The sequence below is a fragment of the Salvelinus alpinus genome, chromosome 2 (genome assembly GCF_045679555.1).
Source record: "Salvelinus alpinus chromosome 2, SLU_Salpinus.1, whole genome shotgun sequence".
Classification (NCBI taxonomy): domain Eukaryota; kingdom Metazoa; phylum Chordata; class Actinopteri; order Salmoniformes; family Salmonidae; genus Salvelinus; species Salvelinus alpinus.
The window spans coordinates 64317643-64333777 of record NC_092087.1 but is presented as its reverse complement, the minus strand read 5'-3'; the positions used below and the strand labels follow the sequence as shown (position 1 = coordinate 64333777).

The window sequence follows — 16135 nt, the reverse complement described above, 5'->3', positions numbered from 1 at the left end:
CCAATTTTTGTCTATTTAGAGGGCCCTTTTGGCTCAAGAATACCTCCAGAGGCAACACGTATTCCATATAGGCTCTTTAAAACTTGAGTAGAATTTCATGTGACTGTAGGAGATCGTTGATGCACCATAGGAACCTAATCTCAGGACGGCTGCGTTTTCCCCCCTGCTTTCTCCCGCTGTCACCTAGGCAACGGCTGAAGCCAACAACCTCGCAGCTGTTGCAGGCGCAAAAGACATTTACAACAAAGGCATGGAGCAGGTAATTGAACAATTACTTTCCGTTTTTAAGCATCCAATTTAGCATATGACTGCCTAATAAAAGCAGTCGAAGCGTTTTCATCTGTGCGGATGAGTTGTGGCGTGTGTTACTAGCTACGTTTGACTCAAGATTGATTTAGTCGTAAAGCTTTTTTGTTTCGTTTTTTTGTTGTCCATTTAACCATCAATCTTCATTAGACGGCTCTAAATAAACTCGGGGAAATAGCTCTGTTTTTGCTCTCAGCAAAGTTGTGCCCTCCTAGCTCCTACATCTAGCTATGCGATGGCTCCTTGTAGATCTGAAAGGATTTGGTTGATTTAGTCCCGTGTATAGCACTCCTGTGTAGTCTGGTGTGCTGATGTTCACATTTACGTTGTTTCTTCTGTATTGATCTATACTGAACAAAAATAGAAATGCACAATTTTTATGATTTTACTGAGTTACAGTTCATAAGGTAATCGGTCAAATGAAAGAAATTCTTTAGGTCCTAATCTATAGATTTTACATGACTGGGCAGGGGCGCAGCCATGGGTGGAACTGCGAGGGCATAGGCCCACCCACTGGGGAGCTAGGCCCAGCCAATCAGAATGAGTTTTTCCCCATTTTAAAAGGCTTTATTACAGACATAAATACACCTCAGTTTCATCAGCTGTTCGGTTGGCTGGTCTGACTCTCCCACAGGTGAAGAAGCCGGATGTGGAGGTCCTGGGCTGGCGTGGTTACACGTGGTCTGCGGTTGTGAGGACGGTTGAACGTACTGCCAAATTCTCTAAAACAATGTTGGAGGCTGCTTATGGTAGAGAAATAACCATGAAATTCACTGGCAACAGCTCTGGTGGACATTCCTGCACTCAGCATACCAAATGCACGCTCCCTCAACTTGAGATGTATGTGGTGCTGTTGTGACAAACTGCACATTTTAGTGGCCTTTTATTGTCCCCAGCACAAGGTGCAACTGTGTAATGATTATTGCTGTTTAATCCGCTTCTTGATATGCCAATAAGCCTTTCAGGTGGATGGATTATCTTGGCAAAGGAGAAATACTCACTAACAGGGATATATACTAATTTGTGCATGAAATTAAGCGAAATAAGCTTTGTATGAAACATTTCTGAGGTCTTCTATTTCAGCTCCATGAAACATGGGACCAACACTACATGTTGCTTTTTATATTTTAGTAGTGTAGTGTACACTACCGGTCAAAGTTTTTAGAACACCTACTCATTCAAGCTTTTTTTTAAACTATTTTCTACATCGTAGAATAATAGTGAAGACATCAAAACTATGAAATAACTAAGTATCCAAAGTGTTAAACAAATCCAAATATATTTGAGATTCTTCAAATAGCCACCCTTTGCCTTGATGACAGCTTTGCACACTCTTGGCATTCTCTCAACCAGCTTCATGAGGTAGTCCCCTGGTATGCATTTCAATTAACAGGTTAATTAATTTGTGGAATTTCTTTCCTTAAGGAGTTTGAGTCAGTCAGTTGTGATGTGACAAGGTAGGAGTAGTATACAGAAGATGGCCCTATTTGGTAAACGTCCATATTATGGCAAGAACAGCCAAAATAAGCAAAGAGAAATGACAGTCCATTACTTTAAGGCATGAAAGTCAATCAATACAGAAAATGTCAAGAACTTTGAAAGTTTCTTCAAGTGCAGTCGCAAAAACCATCAAGCGCTATGATGAAACTGGCTCTCATGAGGACCCCCACAGGAAAGGAAGATCCAGAGTTACTTCTGCTGTAGAGGATAAGTTCATTAGTTACCAGCCTCAGAAATTGCAGCCCAATTAAATGCTTCAGAGTTCAATTAACAGACAAATCTCAACATCAACTGTTCAGAGGAGACTGTGAATCAGGCCTTCATGGTCGAATTGCTGCGTAGAAACCACTACTAAAGGACACCAAGAAACACGAGCAATGGACATTAGACTTGTGGAAATTTGTCCTTTCGTCTTGAGTCCAAATTGGAGAGATTTGGTTCACCTCCAGGCTGTGTAAGGGCTATTTTACCAAGAAGCAGAGTGATGTAGTGCTGCATCAGATGACCTGGCCTCCACAATCCCCAGACCTCAACCCAATTGAGATGGTTTGGGATGAGTTGGTCCGCGGAGTAAAGGAAAAGCAGCCTACAAGTGCCAATATGTGGGAACTCCTTCAAGACTGTTGGTAAAGCATTCCGGGTGAAGCTGGTTGAGAGAATGCCAAGAGTGTAAAGCTGTCATCAAGGCAAAGTGTGGCTACTTTGAAGAATATAAAATATATTTTGATTTGTTTAATACTTTTTTGTTTACTACATGATTCCATGTGTTATTTCATAGTTTTGATATCTTCACTATTATTCTACAATGTAGAAAATAGTAAAAATAAAGAAACCCTTGAATGAGTAGGTGTTCTAAAACTTTTGACCGGTATTGTAGTTCTCCCAGATCTGAGTGGCAAAGAGACGTGTCTAGACTTAGAGGGTACGGGTTGATTTGCGATCGGAAATGCGTCTGATTGATTGCTATTAAATTGTCTTGCATCTGTCAGATGCCCAGCCCATATGGGCTTATAAAACACTGAATAGTCAATAAGTAAATGAGTTGCAGTATGTTTGTCCCTCATGGCGAACTCTCCTTTCTCCCAGGTGTGCGGAGGCGACAAGCCCTACATGGCCCCCGATCAACTGGAGTGCGGCCACGCGAACCTGCGGCAGGTGGCGGTCAAACACTTCCGCTCGGTCAAGAAAATGGGCGGCGAGGACTTCTGCCGGTGCTACCAGGAGCAGCTGGAAGCAGAGCTGGACGAGGCCTTCACTAACTTCATCAAACACAACGATGGCAAGAACATCTTCTACGCGGCGCGCACGCCCGCCACGCTCTTCGCCGTCATGTTCGCCATGTACGTGGCGTCGCTGGTCACGGGCTTCCTGGGTATCAACACAGTGGCCTCGGTGTGTAATCTCATTATGGGTGTGGCACTGGCTGCACTCTGCCTTTGGGCCTATGTGAAGTATTCCGGCGAGTTCCGCGAGGTGGGCAGTGTCATCGACCAGGTGGCCGAGACCCTGTGGGAGCAGGTGGGTGACCCGGGAGTGGAGGGTGGGGGGGCAAGAAATGACTGCCGCATGTCTCTTGATCAATCAGAATATTATGCATGTTCTGTTTCTCTTGCTCGGGCTCTTTCGCTCCTATTTGAACACCTATTATTATCTCCCTTTTTAATGTAACGCCTCTTTCTCTTTTCTTTTCCTCCCTTTCGCTCTTTCTTTCTACCCCCTCACTCTCTTCCCTTTTCTTTCCCTGTCTCACACCATGTCCCTCTCCTGCTTACTCTTTCACAGAGAGTGTTTGCTCCCAAACTATTTGTCCTGTTCTTTTCCTAACCTATTTGGATGTGACCGAATGTGATTCACCCAAACATCTCTTTCCTCCCCCTCAAACCAGAATCTTCCCAAATCAAGTTTATTTTCCTCATCAGCCTATCTCTTCCCTTTCCTTGTTCCCTGTTCCCTATCTGCCTTTCTCTGTGGTTGCACCCTGATTCTTTACCCTTTCTCCAGAAGTGTGCGCCCGCCATGGATTTAAAATAAATGTATTGGTGTAAGCGTTGGCTTGAGGGAGTTTCAACCATTGTTAAATCCATGAGGGAGGGTGCTAGTGCACACTTTGGAAGAAGGGAAAGAATTGGAAAACCTCCCTCACTACTTTCCCCACTAATTAGTCTTCCCTCTTTATCTTTTTTTTTTACGTTGTGCTTGCCACAGAGGACGCCACGAAAGGTGAGAGGTGGACAGAGGGGAAAAAGGCTCCTTTTGTCATTTGAGGCAGAAATAACTTCAAACGTCACTACTAATGTCATTAACACAGCCGCAATACTTCCCTTGCCTTGTTTTCAGATCTTTTCCAAACTCTTTGAGGTGGCGAGGAGTCGAGTCCCATTGGATTCCTTGATAACGGCCCAGAGAACGAGACTGGCCACGAACAACAATGTCAAGAAGAAAAACTAGCACCTGCCGTTTTTCCCTCCCTTCGCTTAGTTTCCAGTGTCCATTTTTAGGACTATATATAAATGTTTTCTTTTTTGATAGCTCATGGTCCCCATGCCATGCTGGTTTAGTATTTAAAAACGGCATTTTATACCTGGTTCTCACCACAAATGTAGAATACAGGTTGGCACTTTCATGGTTGAATTCTCATATGTTGTGGGGTTTAGGGTGGGTAGGGTGACATCGGGGAGTGTGTGCGCGCTCATGATAAGCTGCCACGATTTCCATTTTTGGTATGGATGAATGTACGAACAAACCAATGAAGCTTGCTTTCCTTTCTTTGCTCCTTTCTCTCCACCTCCAGTTGTAGTTTTTATCCTTTTCCCCTCCCTTTCATCTGATGTCTTCCCCTCCTCCTTTTCTTTCCCACCACTCTTGTCTCTCTCCCCAGGTGTTGAAGCCTCTGGGCGATCACTATATGGAGGATAACATTAGGCTGGGTGTGGTCAACAGTCTCTGCTTGTCTGAGCGAGCCGGTGTCACAGCACGGCAAGTTAGAGTAAATGGGAGACCCACACTAACACTGCCAACTCGCCCGTAGAACCAAAGTTTACAGCTTTACCCTCTGTAATTGGTCCTAGCTGCTCGTCACTTAACTCGGACACCCAATGAGAAGGCGGTATTACGAGCGGTTGGCAGTGTGGAGAAGGATGAGCCCGCCTCCTTTTCTTTGATCAGACTGCTGATTGGATGTCTTGTGAGATGCATCTTCCCCCCCCCTCCAGCCAATTGAAACTGATTATTGTTATAGTGACAGGACATTTTGTGGTAGTTTTATTGAAGCGGGGCCAATTTACAGCTCAGTAGTTTTATTAGTGGTTGTCTGGGACATGCAGCGTTTTAGAGGACTATTTAAGCTACAATGTACTCCTTGTCTTCTCTAAGAGCTTTCTCGTTTTCCTTCCTACTTATCTGAGTGAATGGATATCAATCAATGTAAGAACAACCACTGCTCTGTTTCACTAGCACTTGTCATTGCCGTTTTGCGACTACACAGTTACACACCGATCGAGGTATAGCTAGTTGTAGCCTGCCTATTAGTTCAGCGTCACCCTCCCACCTCCCACTACATCTCTCAACCAGCTGCTCTTAAGGTGAATCATTTTGTATATTTCTATTGAAGTATTAGAATTGTTATTCTGTTGCAATTATTCCATCCAGACCATTACCGCCAATGTGTGCTGTTTTGTACAGTTTTTATTTTATTTTTTAACACATCCCTAATGGGGCATGTGTACGAAATATACATATATAAATACATTTTCTATACCTTTTTTGTAGCTGGGAGAACAATGGTTTCGTGGTAGGCCACTGCAGTTTACTGTATTTAAATGAATGCTTTCGTGATTTGTGTATGTCCAATAAATTCTTTTTATATACATTTGTAAAGTAATCTGCATTGCAATTCCACCCCTGCTGGCAACGAATGTTTGAACTTAATTTTCTTCTGTTGCAGTTTAAAGTTATTTTCGTTAATTTATTTTTCAAGACGAGATTAAAACAATACTACAGTATATGAAGTAATGCTTGATTGGTTTGTTTGTACAGACGGAGGCCCTTTTTTTGCAAACGGAAATAAAATATAGGTGAAGTAGGCCATTTCCTTTTTTGACGTCAGACCTGCCTAATTATCATTTGAAACCGTTTTTGTTTTAACAGGCAAAATTACACTAAACATCGGACTCCAGCATGATCCGTTCTTGCGATTTGTCGAAATTTCAGATTAGATATCATTTATCAAGCAGTAGTTTAGGATGTAGTGAACTACTTTTTCGAAGAAACTATCAAGTTTGTTTATGCAATGTTTACCCAGCCATTTGTGTCTTCACGACACTTGTAATTTTTGTGCAGAGAAACTCCATTGTATCACACCCGTTGTACGCACAGGAGGCTGGTGGGCTATACTATAGAAGGATGGACTCATTGTAAGGGCTGGCATGGCATTAATGGAACTGCGTCAAATGTGGTTTCATACTATTCCATTCCAGCCATTACAATGTGCCCATCCTCCTATAGCTCCTCCCACCAGCCTCCACTGGTTGTATGTCATTTGTACAACTTAGCTATACGGGGCAAGAATGTTGGGGAAATGAAATTGTCTTGAATTGTGGCTTCATGGTGTAACGTATAGTGAGGAAGTTGATAATCGTCTCTAACTCCTCTAGTTCCACAATGAGAGGGTGCAGGACAGGCAGCAGGCTGTTAGCCACCCTGCCATGTTAGTGGAGTCTGCCACTAGCACAGTCTGTGTAGTCAGCTCCGCTATCCCTATTGAGACTGTGTCTGTGCCTCGATCTAGGTTGGGCAAAACTAAACATGGCGGTGTTTGCCTTAGCAATCTCACTGGAATAAAGACCTACTCCATTCCTGTCATTATTGAAAGAGCTTGTGATATCTCACATCTCAAAATAGGGCTACTTAATATTAGATCCCTCACTTCCAAGGCAGTTATAGTCAATGAACTAATCACTGATCATAACCTTGATGTGATTGGCCTGACAAACATGGCTCAAGCCTGATGAATTGATTGTGTTAAATGAGGCCTCTCCTGGTTACACTAGTGACCATATCCTGCAAAAGCAGAGGTTTGATTTCCTATCGGAATTTGTAGTCATGGCAGATAATATGGTGACTTCCATATTCACATGGGGAAGTCCACAGACCTACTCCAAAAGGCTTTCAGAGCCATCATCGACTCAGTGGGTTTTGTCCAACATGTCTCCGGACCTACCCATTGCCACAGTGATTCCCTGGATTTAGTTTTGTCCTGTGGATCTGAACGTTTTTCCTCATAATCCTGGACTATCGGACCACCATTTTATTATGTTTGCAATCGCAACAAATAATCTGCTCAGACCCCAACCAAGGATTATCCAAAGCAGCGCTATAAATTCTCAGACAACCAAAGATTCCTAGATGTCCTTCCAAACTCCCTCCATCTACCCATGGATGTCGGATTACAAAAATCGGTTAACCACCTGAGGATCTAAATTTAACCTTGCGTAATACCCTAGATGCAGTCGCACCCCGAAAAACAAACATTTGTCACAAGAAATGAGCTCCCTGGTATACAGAAAGTACTTGAGCCCGGAAGCAAGCTTCCAGAAAATTGGAACGGAAATGGTGCTCCACCAAACTGGAAGTCTTCCGACTAGCTTGGAAAGGCAGTACCGTGCCATATCGAAGAACCCTCACTGCTGCTCGATCAGCCTATTTTTCTAACCTAATTTGAGAATAAGAACAATCCAAAATGTATTTTTGATACTGTCACAAACCTAACAAAAAAGTAGCATTCTCCAAGAGATGATGGCCACTTCAGCAGTGATGAATTCATAAACTTCTTTGACGAAAAGATCATGATCATTAGAAAGCGAATTACGGACTCATATTTGAATCTGCTTATTTCTACAAGCTCAGTTGTCCTAAGTCTGCACAGAACTGCCAGGACCTCTAATTCTCCCTCTCCTCCTAGAGGACCTGAGCCCTAGGACCATGCCTCAGGACTAATTGGCCTGATGACTCCTGGCTTCCCACAGTCCACCTGTTTGTGCTGCAGCTCCAGTTTGAACTGTTTTGCCTGTGGCTATGAAACCCTGGCCTGTTCACTAGGCGTGCTACCTTGTCCCGGACCTGCTGTTTTTGACTCTCGCTCTCCCGCACTTGCTGTCTTGACCTCTGAATGATCAGCTATGAAAAGCCAACAGACATTTACGTCTGGCACCCTCTACAACCACTGTGATTATTACTTGACCCTGCTGGTCATCTATGAACGTTTGAACATCTTGAATAACAGTCAGGCCTTAATTGCCATGTATTCTTAATTGCTGTTTGGGGTTTTAGGCTGGGTTTCTGTATAAGCACTTTGTGACATCTGCTGATGTAAAAAGGGCTTTATAAATAAATATATTTGAATTGATTTCTCCAAAATTCATGTTTGATCCATCATAGTCATTTGGAGAATGTTTATGTGTAATCAGCTGACACAGTCTTGGATATACATTTGCTTCCAAATATATTGGCACCCCTGTACTTTCTTAAATAATCCCCTATTTCTTCTAAAATAAGTTGAAATTTAAAATAAAAAACATTCTCCACTCCTTGCTATTGAACTTTCAACATGGCAGAAATTTTTTTTTTGTAAACTTAAGTTTAGAATTTGGATTGAGAAAATAAAGATATAGCATGGACTAAATTATTGTCCCTCGGGCACTCATACTTGGCCAAAGGCTGTGCAACCAAGATAACTGTCAACAAATGTTTCTTGTAACCATCAATGACCTTGCTGCACCTTTCTACTGGCAATTTGGCCCACTCTTCAGGAGAAAACTGCTCTAATTCTTCAATGTTTGAGGGGTGCCCTCCACCAACTGCTGTTTTCAGCTTTCACCATAGATAATGGATGTGATTCAGGCCTGGACTCTTCACTGGCCCCTCCAGAACAGTCCAGTGTTTCTTCAACCATTCCAAGTTGCTGTTGATGCTTGTTTGGGATTGTAATCCTTCTGGAAGATCCACAACCTTCAAACAGAGACTGTGTCGTTTACTGGCCCAACTCGCTTAACAGCTAGGCTACCTGCTACCTCTAACGTCAATGGTGAATGTTTAATGCAACTCTGCTCACCTTAAACGTATCACTTCAATAGCTACCTTCAAGACTGTCTAGAACCTGAATGATTCCACAATCCTCCTTGGCCTAGGTCAAGTACTTTTTATCCCACAAGGGGAGTACGCCCTCTCCTGGCGAGGAATAATAAACCATTTCTATCACCTACCTACAGTGCATTAGGAAAGTATTCAGATCCCTTCCCTTTTCCCACATTTTGTTACGTTACAGCCTTACTCTAACATTGACTATGTTTTCCCTCATCAATCTATATACAATACCCTATAATGACAAAGCGAAAACAGGTTCTTAGCAAATGTTTATTTACATAAGTATTCAGACCCTTTGCTATGAGACTCAAAATTGATCTCCGGTGCATCATGTTTCCATTGATTATCCTTGATGTTTCTATTAACTTGAGTTAGAGTACACCTCTGGTAAATTGGACATGATTTGGAAAGGCACACCTGTTTATATAAGGTCCCACAGTTGATAGTGCATGTCGGAGCAAAAACCAAGCCATGAGGTCGAAGGAATTGTCCGTACAGCTCCGAGACAGAATTGTGTCGGGGCACAGATCTGGGGAAGGGTACCAAAAAATGTCTGCAGCATTGAAGGTCACCAAGAACAGAGTGGCCTCCATCATTCTTAAATGGAAGAAGTTTGGAACCACCAAGACTCTTTCTAGAGCTGGCCGCCCAGCCAAACTGGGTAATCGTGGGAGAAGAGCCTTGGTCAGGGAGGTGACTAAGAACCCAATGGTCATTCTAACGATGCTTCAGAGTTTCTTTGTGGAGATGGTAGAACCTTCCAGAAGGACAACCATCTCTGCAGCACTCCCCCAATCAGGCTTTTATGGTAGTGGCCAGACGGAAGCCACTCCTCAGTAAAAGGCACATGACAGCCCGCTTGGTGTTTGCCAAAAGGCACCTTAAGGACAGACCATGAGAAAAAAAGATTATCTGGTCTGATGAAACCAAAATTGAACTCTTTGGGCCTGACTGCCAAGCGTCACGTCTGGAGGAAACCTGGCACCATCCCTACGGTGAAGCATGGTGGGGGCAGCTGCCAAAGGTGCTTGTAGGGGAAGGGTCCCAAAGACCCTCCCCATTTTTGATTAAGGGGACCTTAAGACTCATATGCTTGGTACAGGCCTTATAATAGCAGGTCTCACTATTATACTGTTGCGATGTGTCTGAACTCTGCCACTATACTTTGCACAAGCTATCTATATTAGTTATTGCGGTTACGCCCTAGCTGTTGCAAGAACGTGCCTGCAGGCTAGGTGAGAGACAGACCAGAACTAGGTAAAGAGCTGAGAAGTAAACACTGTCTAGGTTGGCCACTTTGATCTCGTGCGACAGTGGAAAATGCTGATGATACTTAGAATTTAGAGGAGCTACTGTTCTAGGTATCTGCATTAAGATAACCTCAACTCATTGGAGTGATAACAGGTATATAATCAGATGCGCCTTTTGCTTGGTCGCAGAACTTACTCTGAGACATACTTGCTGTGTTTCCATTGTTAACTTCTGTCTGCAATTGCATTAATAAAGGTTTGATTGATTTACTTAAAGAAGATATTGTCTGACTGCTGATTTCACCAATAAGCCAATGATTAACAAGGAACCTACCCCGACATGCTTCAACATAAGAATTGGGAAATCTGCTGCCAAAGGTGCTTCAACAAAGTACTGAGTAATGGGTCTGAATACTTATGTAAATGTGACATTTCAGTTCTTTATTTTGAATACATTTGCAACCATTTCATACATTTTAGAATAAGGCTGCAACGTTCCAAAATGTGGAAAAAGTCAAGGGTCTGAAAATTTCCCGAATGCACAAAAATATAAACGCAACATGTGAAGTGTTGGACCCATGTTTCATGAGCTGAATTAAAAGATCCCAGAAATGTTCTATACGTACAAAAAGCTTATTTCTCCAAAATGGTGTGCACAAATTTGTTTACATCCCTGTTAGTGAGCATTTCTCCTTTGCCAAGATAATCCACCCACTTGACAAGTGTGGGATATCAAGGAGCTCATTAAACATAATCATTACACAGGTGCACCTTGTGCTGGGGACAATAAAAGGCAACTCTAAAACGGGGTTGTCAAACAACACAATGCCACAGATATCTCAAGTTTTTAGGGAGCGTGCAATTAGCATGTTGATTGCAGGAATGTCCACCAGAGCTGTTGCCAGATCATTTTATGTTAATTTCTCTACCATAAGCCACCTCCACGTCGTTTTAGAGAATTTGGCAGTACGTTCAACCGGCCTCACAACTGCGGACCACGTGTAACCACGCCAGCCCAGGACCTCCACATCTAGCTTCTTCACCTGCGCGATCATCTGAGGCCAGCCACACGGACAGCTGATGAAACTGTGGGTTTGCACAACCAAACAATTTCTGCACAAACTGTCAGAAACCGTCTCAGGGAAGCTCATCTGCGTGCTATCCAGGGTCTTGACCTGACTGCAGTTTGGCGTTGTGACTGACTTCAGTGGGCAAATGCTCATCTTCGATGGTCACTGACATGCTAGAGAAGTATGCTCTTCACGGCTGAATCCCGTTTTCAACTGTACCGGGCAGCTGGTGTCGTGTGGGTGAGCAGTTTGCTGATGTCAACGTTGTGAACAGAGTGCCCCATGTTGGCGGTGGGGTTACGGTATGGACAGGCATAAACTACGGACAACGAACACAATTGCATTTTGTCGATGGCAATTTGAATGCACAGAGATACCGTGACGAGATCCTGAGGCCCATTGTCATGCCATACATCCGCCACTATCACCTCATGTTTCAGCATGATAATGCAGAGCCCCATGTCACAAGATCAGTATACAATTTCTGGAAACTGAACGTTTCCCAGTTCTTCCATGGCCTGCATACTCACCCATTGAGGATGTTTGGGATGCTCTGGATTGACGTGTACTACAACATGTTCCAGTTCCCGCCAATATCCACTAACTTCGCACAGAGTGGGACAACATTTCACAGGCCACAATCATCAGCCTGATCAACTCTATGCAAAGGAGATGTGTCACGCTGCATGAGGCCAATGGTGGTCACACTGACTGGTTTTCTGATCCACGCCCCTACCTTTTTTTTAAGGTATGTCAATCAATCAATCAAATGTATTTATAAAGCCCTTTTTACATCAGCCGATGTCACAAAGTGCTGTACAGAAACCCAGCCTAAAACCCCAAACAGCAAGCAATGCAGATGTAGAAGCACGGTGGCTAGGAAAAACTCCCTAGAAAGGTCGATACCTAGGAAGAAACGTAGAGAGGAACCAAGCTCTGAGGGGTGGCCAGTCCTCTTCTGGCTGTGCTGGGTGGAGATTATAACAGAACATGGTTAAGATGTTCAAATGTTCATAGATGACCTGCAGGGTCAGACAATAATAATCACAGTGGTTGTAAAGGGTGCAACAGGTCAGCACCTCAGGAGTAAATGTCAGTTGGCTTTTCATTGCCGATCCTTCAGAGTTAGAGACAGCAGAGAGAGAGTCAAAACAGCAGGTCCGGGACAAGGTAGCACATCCAGTGAACAGGTTGGGGTTCAATAGCCGCAGGCAGAACAGTTGAAACTGGAGTAGCAGCATGACCAGTTGGACTGGGGACAGCAAGGAGTCATCAGGCCAGGTAGTCCTGAGGCATGGTCCTAGGGCTCAGGTCCTCCGAGAGAAGAGAGAGAGAATTTAGAGGGAGCATACTTAAATTCACACAGGACACCGGATAAGACAGGAGAAATACTCCAGATATAACAGACTGACCCTAGCCCCCCGACACAAACTATTGCAGGATAAATACTGGAGGCTGAGACAGGAGGGGTCGGGAGACACTGTGGCCCTGTCCGATGATACCACCAGACAGGGCCAAACAGGCAGGATATAACCCCACCCACTTTGCCAAAGCACAGCCCCCACACTACTAGAGGGATATCTTCAACCACCAACCTACTACCCTGAGACAAGGCCGAGTATAGCCCACGAAGATCTCCCCCACGGCACGAACCCGGGGGGGGGCATTTACCTTGTGACCAACAGATACATATCTGTATTCCCAGTCATGTTAAATCCATAGATTAGGGCCTAATACGTTTATTTCAATTGACTGATTTCCTTATATGAACTGTAGCTCAGTAAAATCTTTGAAATTGTTGTATGTTGCATTTATATTTTTGTTCAGTGTAGGAAAAAAAATCTAAAACAACTCCATAGCAATACATATTTTTATTTAGGCTATTGTTAATATGCTTAGGAATGACATTATAGAGTTTTGAGGATATTATTTGGTTTGTAGAAATGATGTCACAACCCAAATATTAGCCACCTCAAGTAAGCCAAGGGTGTGCAACATCCTAAATTGTCAGAAAAAAACGAAAATGTTGTTTTATTAAGACAGTACAAATATTTTTCCCGTTTTTTGGGGGGGGTCGGCCCGCCATTAAATTTAGTTAAGGAGGGAAATGATGCCTTTAATGATGCTTTATGTACGAGCTGGTCCATGGGGGACACGAGTTTCTTACCAGCTGGGCACATCAAACCTAGATGATACTACAGATCTAGCACCCACTATCGTCTGCGTAGGCTATCAAGTAAGATTGAGGACTTTGTCAAAATGTAGATGTAATTTCCATATCCCTCAAATTGCTCATAATATAAATTGATGTAGGGATTGTTGCACTCAAATTATTCACCCCACCAAAATTGTTCTCCATATGAAACTCATCAATCCTATCCAGAAACGTCAAATTCATATAGGCTACTTTACTGGCGTAAAAAGGTTGAATAGAAACCTGGTTAAACATCAAGCCATTTTGAGGACACTGGAATTATATTTTGGATGAACATGCACCTGCCTACAGGAGACTTTTGAAGTAGCCTAATCAGATAGAAAAGAAATGTGACTGGTTGTGTTGATGCCACATATAAAAGGTAATAAATACATTGAAAAAGTAAAATTATAAATATTTTGGCTATATTGAAGATTCTAGGCGCGCGAGGAATAGCCGCTCGGATTGGAGAGGAGGCAGACCTGTGTTAAGCTTTTCTTGAATAACTGGGCCTGCCGGGAGCACATGTGGCCACATTGTATATTGGACAACATGGGAGAATGACGATCTGTAACAGACAGAGGATTCAGTATCAGAAGGAAAAATGCAGCCCGACAGGCCTGCTACTGTGCCTTTCTAGACCTTATAAACTGTTGAGTGTAGATCCACAACTGGTCCAAATCGAATGAAACATTCAAATCACAGGGCTTTTGCGTCGTTATTCAAATGACATTTTCACTGCACTATTGTCACTATGAATGGTGGATAGACCGTTAGACTGGTAGACTATATTGACCTGTGGTATAAGGGAAGTACCAAAACACCTTGATATAGGGGAGGCGAATGCAAGCAGATGAGGACATTTGGCTAGGATGGAAGAAATTATATAGTAAAACCTGCAAAAGAGCAAATGTAAACCTGGGAAAAAATGCATTACCCTCCACTGTGCCCAATAAAAAAAACACAACTATCCACAAAGCAAAACAATTATGTTCAACAACCCTCTATTTTGGAGCTGGTCACGGTTGCACCTCAGCCACGCTTAAGGTACTAAACAATATCATAACCGCCATCGATAAAAGACAGTAATGTGCAGCCGTCTTCATCGACCTGCCCAAGGCTTTCGACTCTGTCAATCACCGTATTCTTATCGGCAGACTCAACAGCCTTGGTTTCTCAAACGACTGCCTCGCCTAGTTCACCAACTGCTTCTCAGATAGAGTTCAGGGTGTCAAATCGGAGGGCCTGTTGTCCGGACCTCTTGCAGTTTCTATGGGGGTGCAACAGGGTTCAATTCTCGGGCCGACTCTTTTCTCTGTATATATCAATGATGTCGCTCTTGCTGTGGGTGATTCCTTGATCCACCTCTACGCAGACGACACCATTCTGTATACATCTGGCCCTTCTTTGGATACTGTGTTAACAAACCTCCAAACGAGCTTCAATGCCATACAACACTCCTTCTGTGGCCTCCAACTGCTCTTAAACGCTAGTATAACTAAATGCATGCTCTTCAACCGATCGCTGCCCGCACCCGCCTGCCCGACTAGCATCACTACTCTGGACGGTTCTGACTTAGAATATATGTGGACAACTACAAATAACTAGGTGTCTGGCTAGATTGTAAACTCTCCTTCCAGACTCATATTAAGCATCTCCAATCCAAAATTAAATCTAGAATCGGCTTCTTATTTCGCAACAAAGCATCCTTCACTCACGCTGTCAAACATACCCTCGTAAAACTGACTATCCTACCGATCCTCGACTTTGGCGATGTCATTTACAAAATAGCCTACAACACTCTACTCAGCAAACTGGATGCAGTCTATCACAGTGCCGTCCGTTTTGTCACCAAAGCCCCATATACCACCCACCACTACCTGTATGATCTCGTCGGCTGGCCCTCGCTACATATTCGTCACCAGACACACTGGCTCCAGGTCATCTATAAGTCTTTGCTAGGTAAAGCTCCGCCTTATCTCAGCGCACTGGTCACCATAACAACACCCACCCGTAGCACGCGCTCCAGCAGGTATATCTCACTGGTCATCCCCAAAGCCAACACCTCATTTGGCCGCATTTCCTTCCAGTTCTCTGCTGTCAATGACTGGAACAAATTGCAAAAATCGCTGAAGTTGGAGACTTCACTAACTTTAAGCATCAGCTATCTGAGCAGCTTACCGATAGCTGCAGCTGTAAAAAAAATGCATTGCACTAAGCCAAGGAAATTAAGTTCACCAAAGTGGTCAAACCTGGCTATCATCTGAACATTGATATTGTCCAGTATGTTATAGTAGATTCACACCCTCTCTACTCTGACTGTTTACATTTCTGCTCAAATCATATAAACGATTAAAGCTTTCATTGTGTCGCTGATAGTTATGCCAGAAATCCTTATCCATCACTTTGTTCTGCAGAAGACGGAAGAGCGCATCATTTTCATTGAAAATTCCATCATAGGCCATAAGCAAAAAGCAAACATGGTGGTGGCCTCTAAATGGGTTGCTAACTAAAGAAATTTCAGCAAAGGCATGTAATAGTTCCACATAGTTGTCCCCGGGCCTGTTTGATGAGCTGGCACTCATCAATGCCACGAAATGCCAACTCCCGTTTACCTAGGTAGGCTACCCAAGGTATCATATAGCATTAATTAGCATTAAGTAATTAAATACAAT

At 43.4% G+C, this 16135-nt stretch overlaps 1 protein-coding gene across 3 annotated transcripts in view; it reads left to right on the top strand.

Moving 5' to 3' along the window:
• LOC139566571 (atlastin-2-like) overlaps positions 1-5813 on the top strand; it is a 28427-nt gene extending 22614 nt beyond the window's left edge. Inside the window, exons 11-14 of one of the 3 annotated variants that reach the window (XM_071387853.1) lie at positions 188-259; positions 2893-3324; positions 4012-4026; positions 4144-4406. In XM_071387853.1, the coding sequence (XP_071243954.1) occupies positions 188-259; positions 2893-3324; positions 4012-4026; positions 4144-4254 (630 nt within the window). In that variant the 3' untranslated portion in view covers positions 4255-4406. Of the gene's footprint in view, positions 1-187; positions 260-2892; positions 3325-3588; positions 3777-4011; positions 4027-4143 lie in introns of those variants that run through there. The other 2 variants (XM_071387854.1, XM_071387855.1) reach the window with 2 other exon arrangements.
• The last annotated feature ends 10322 nt before the right edge of the window (positions 5814-16135 follow it).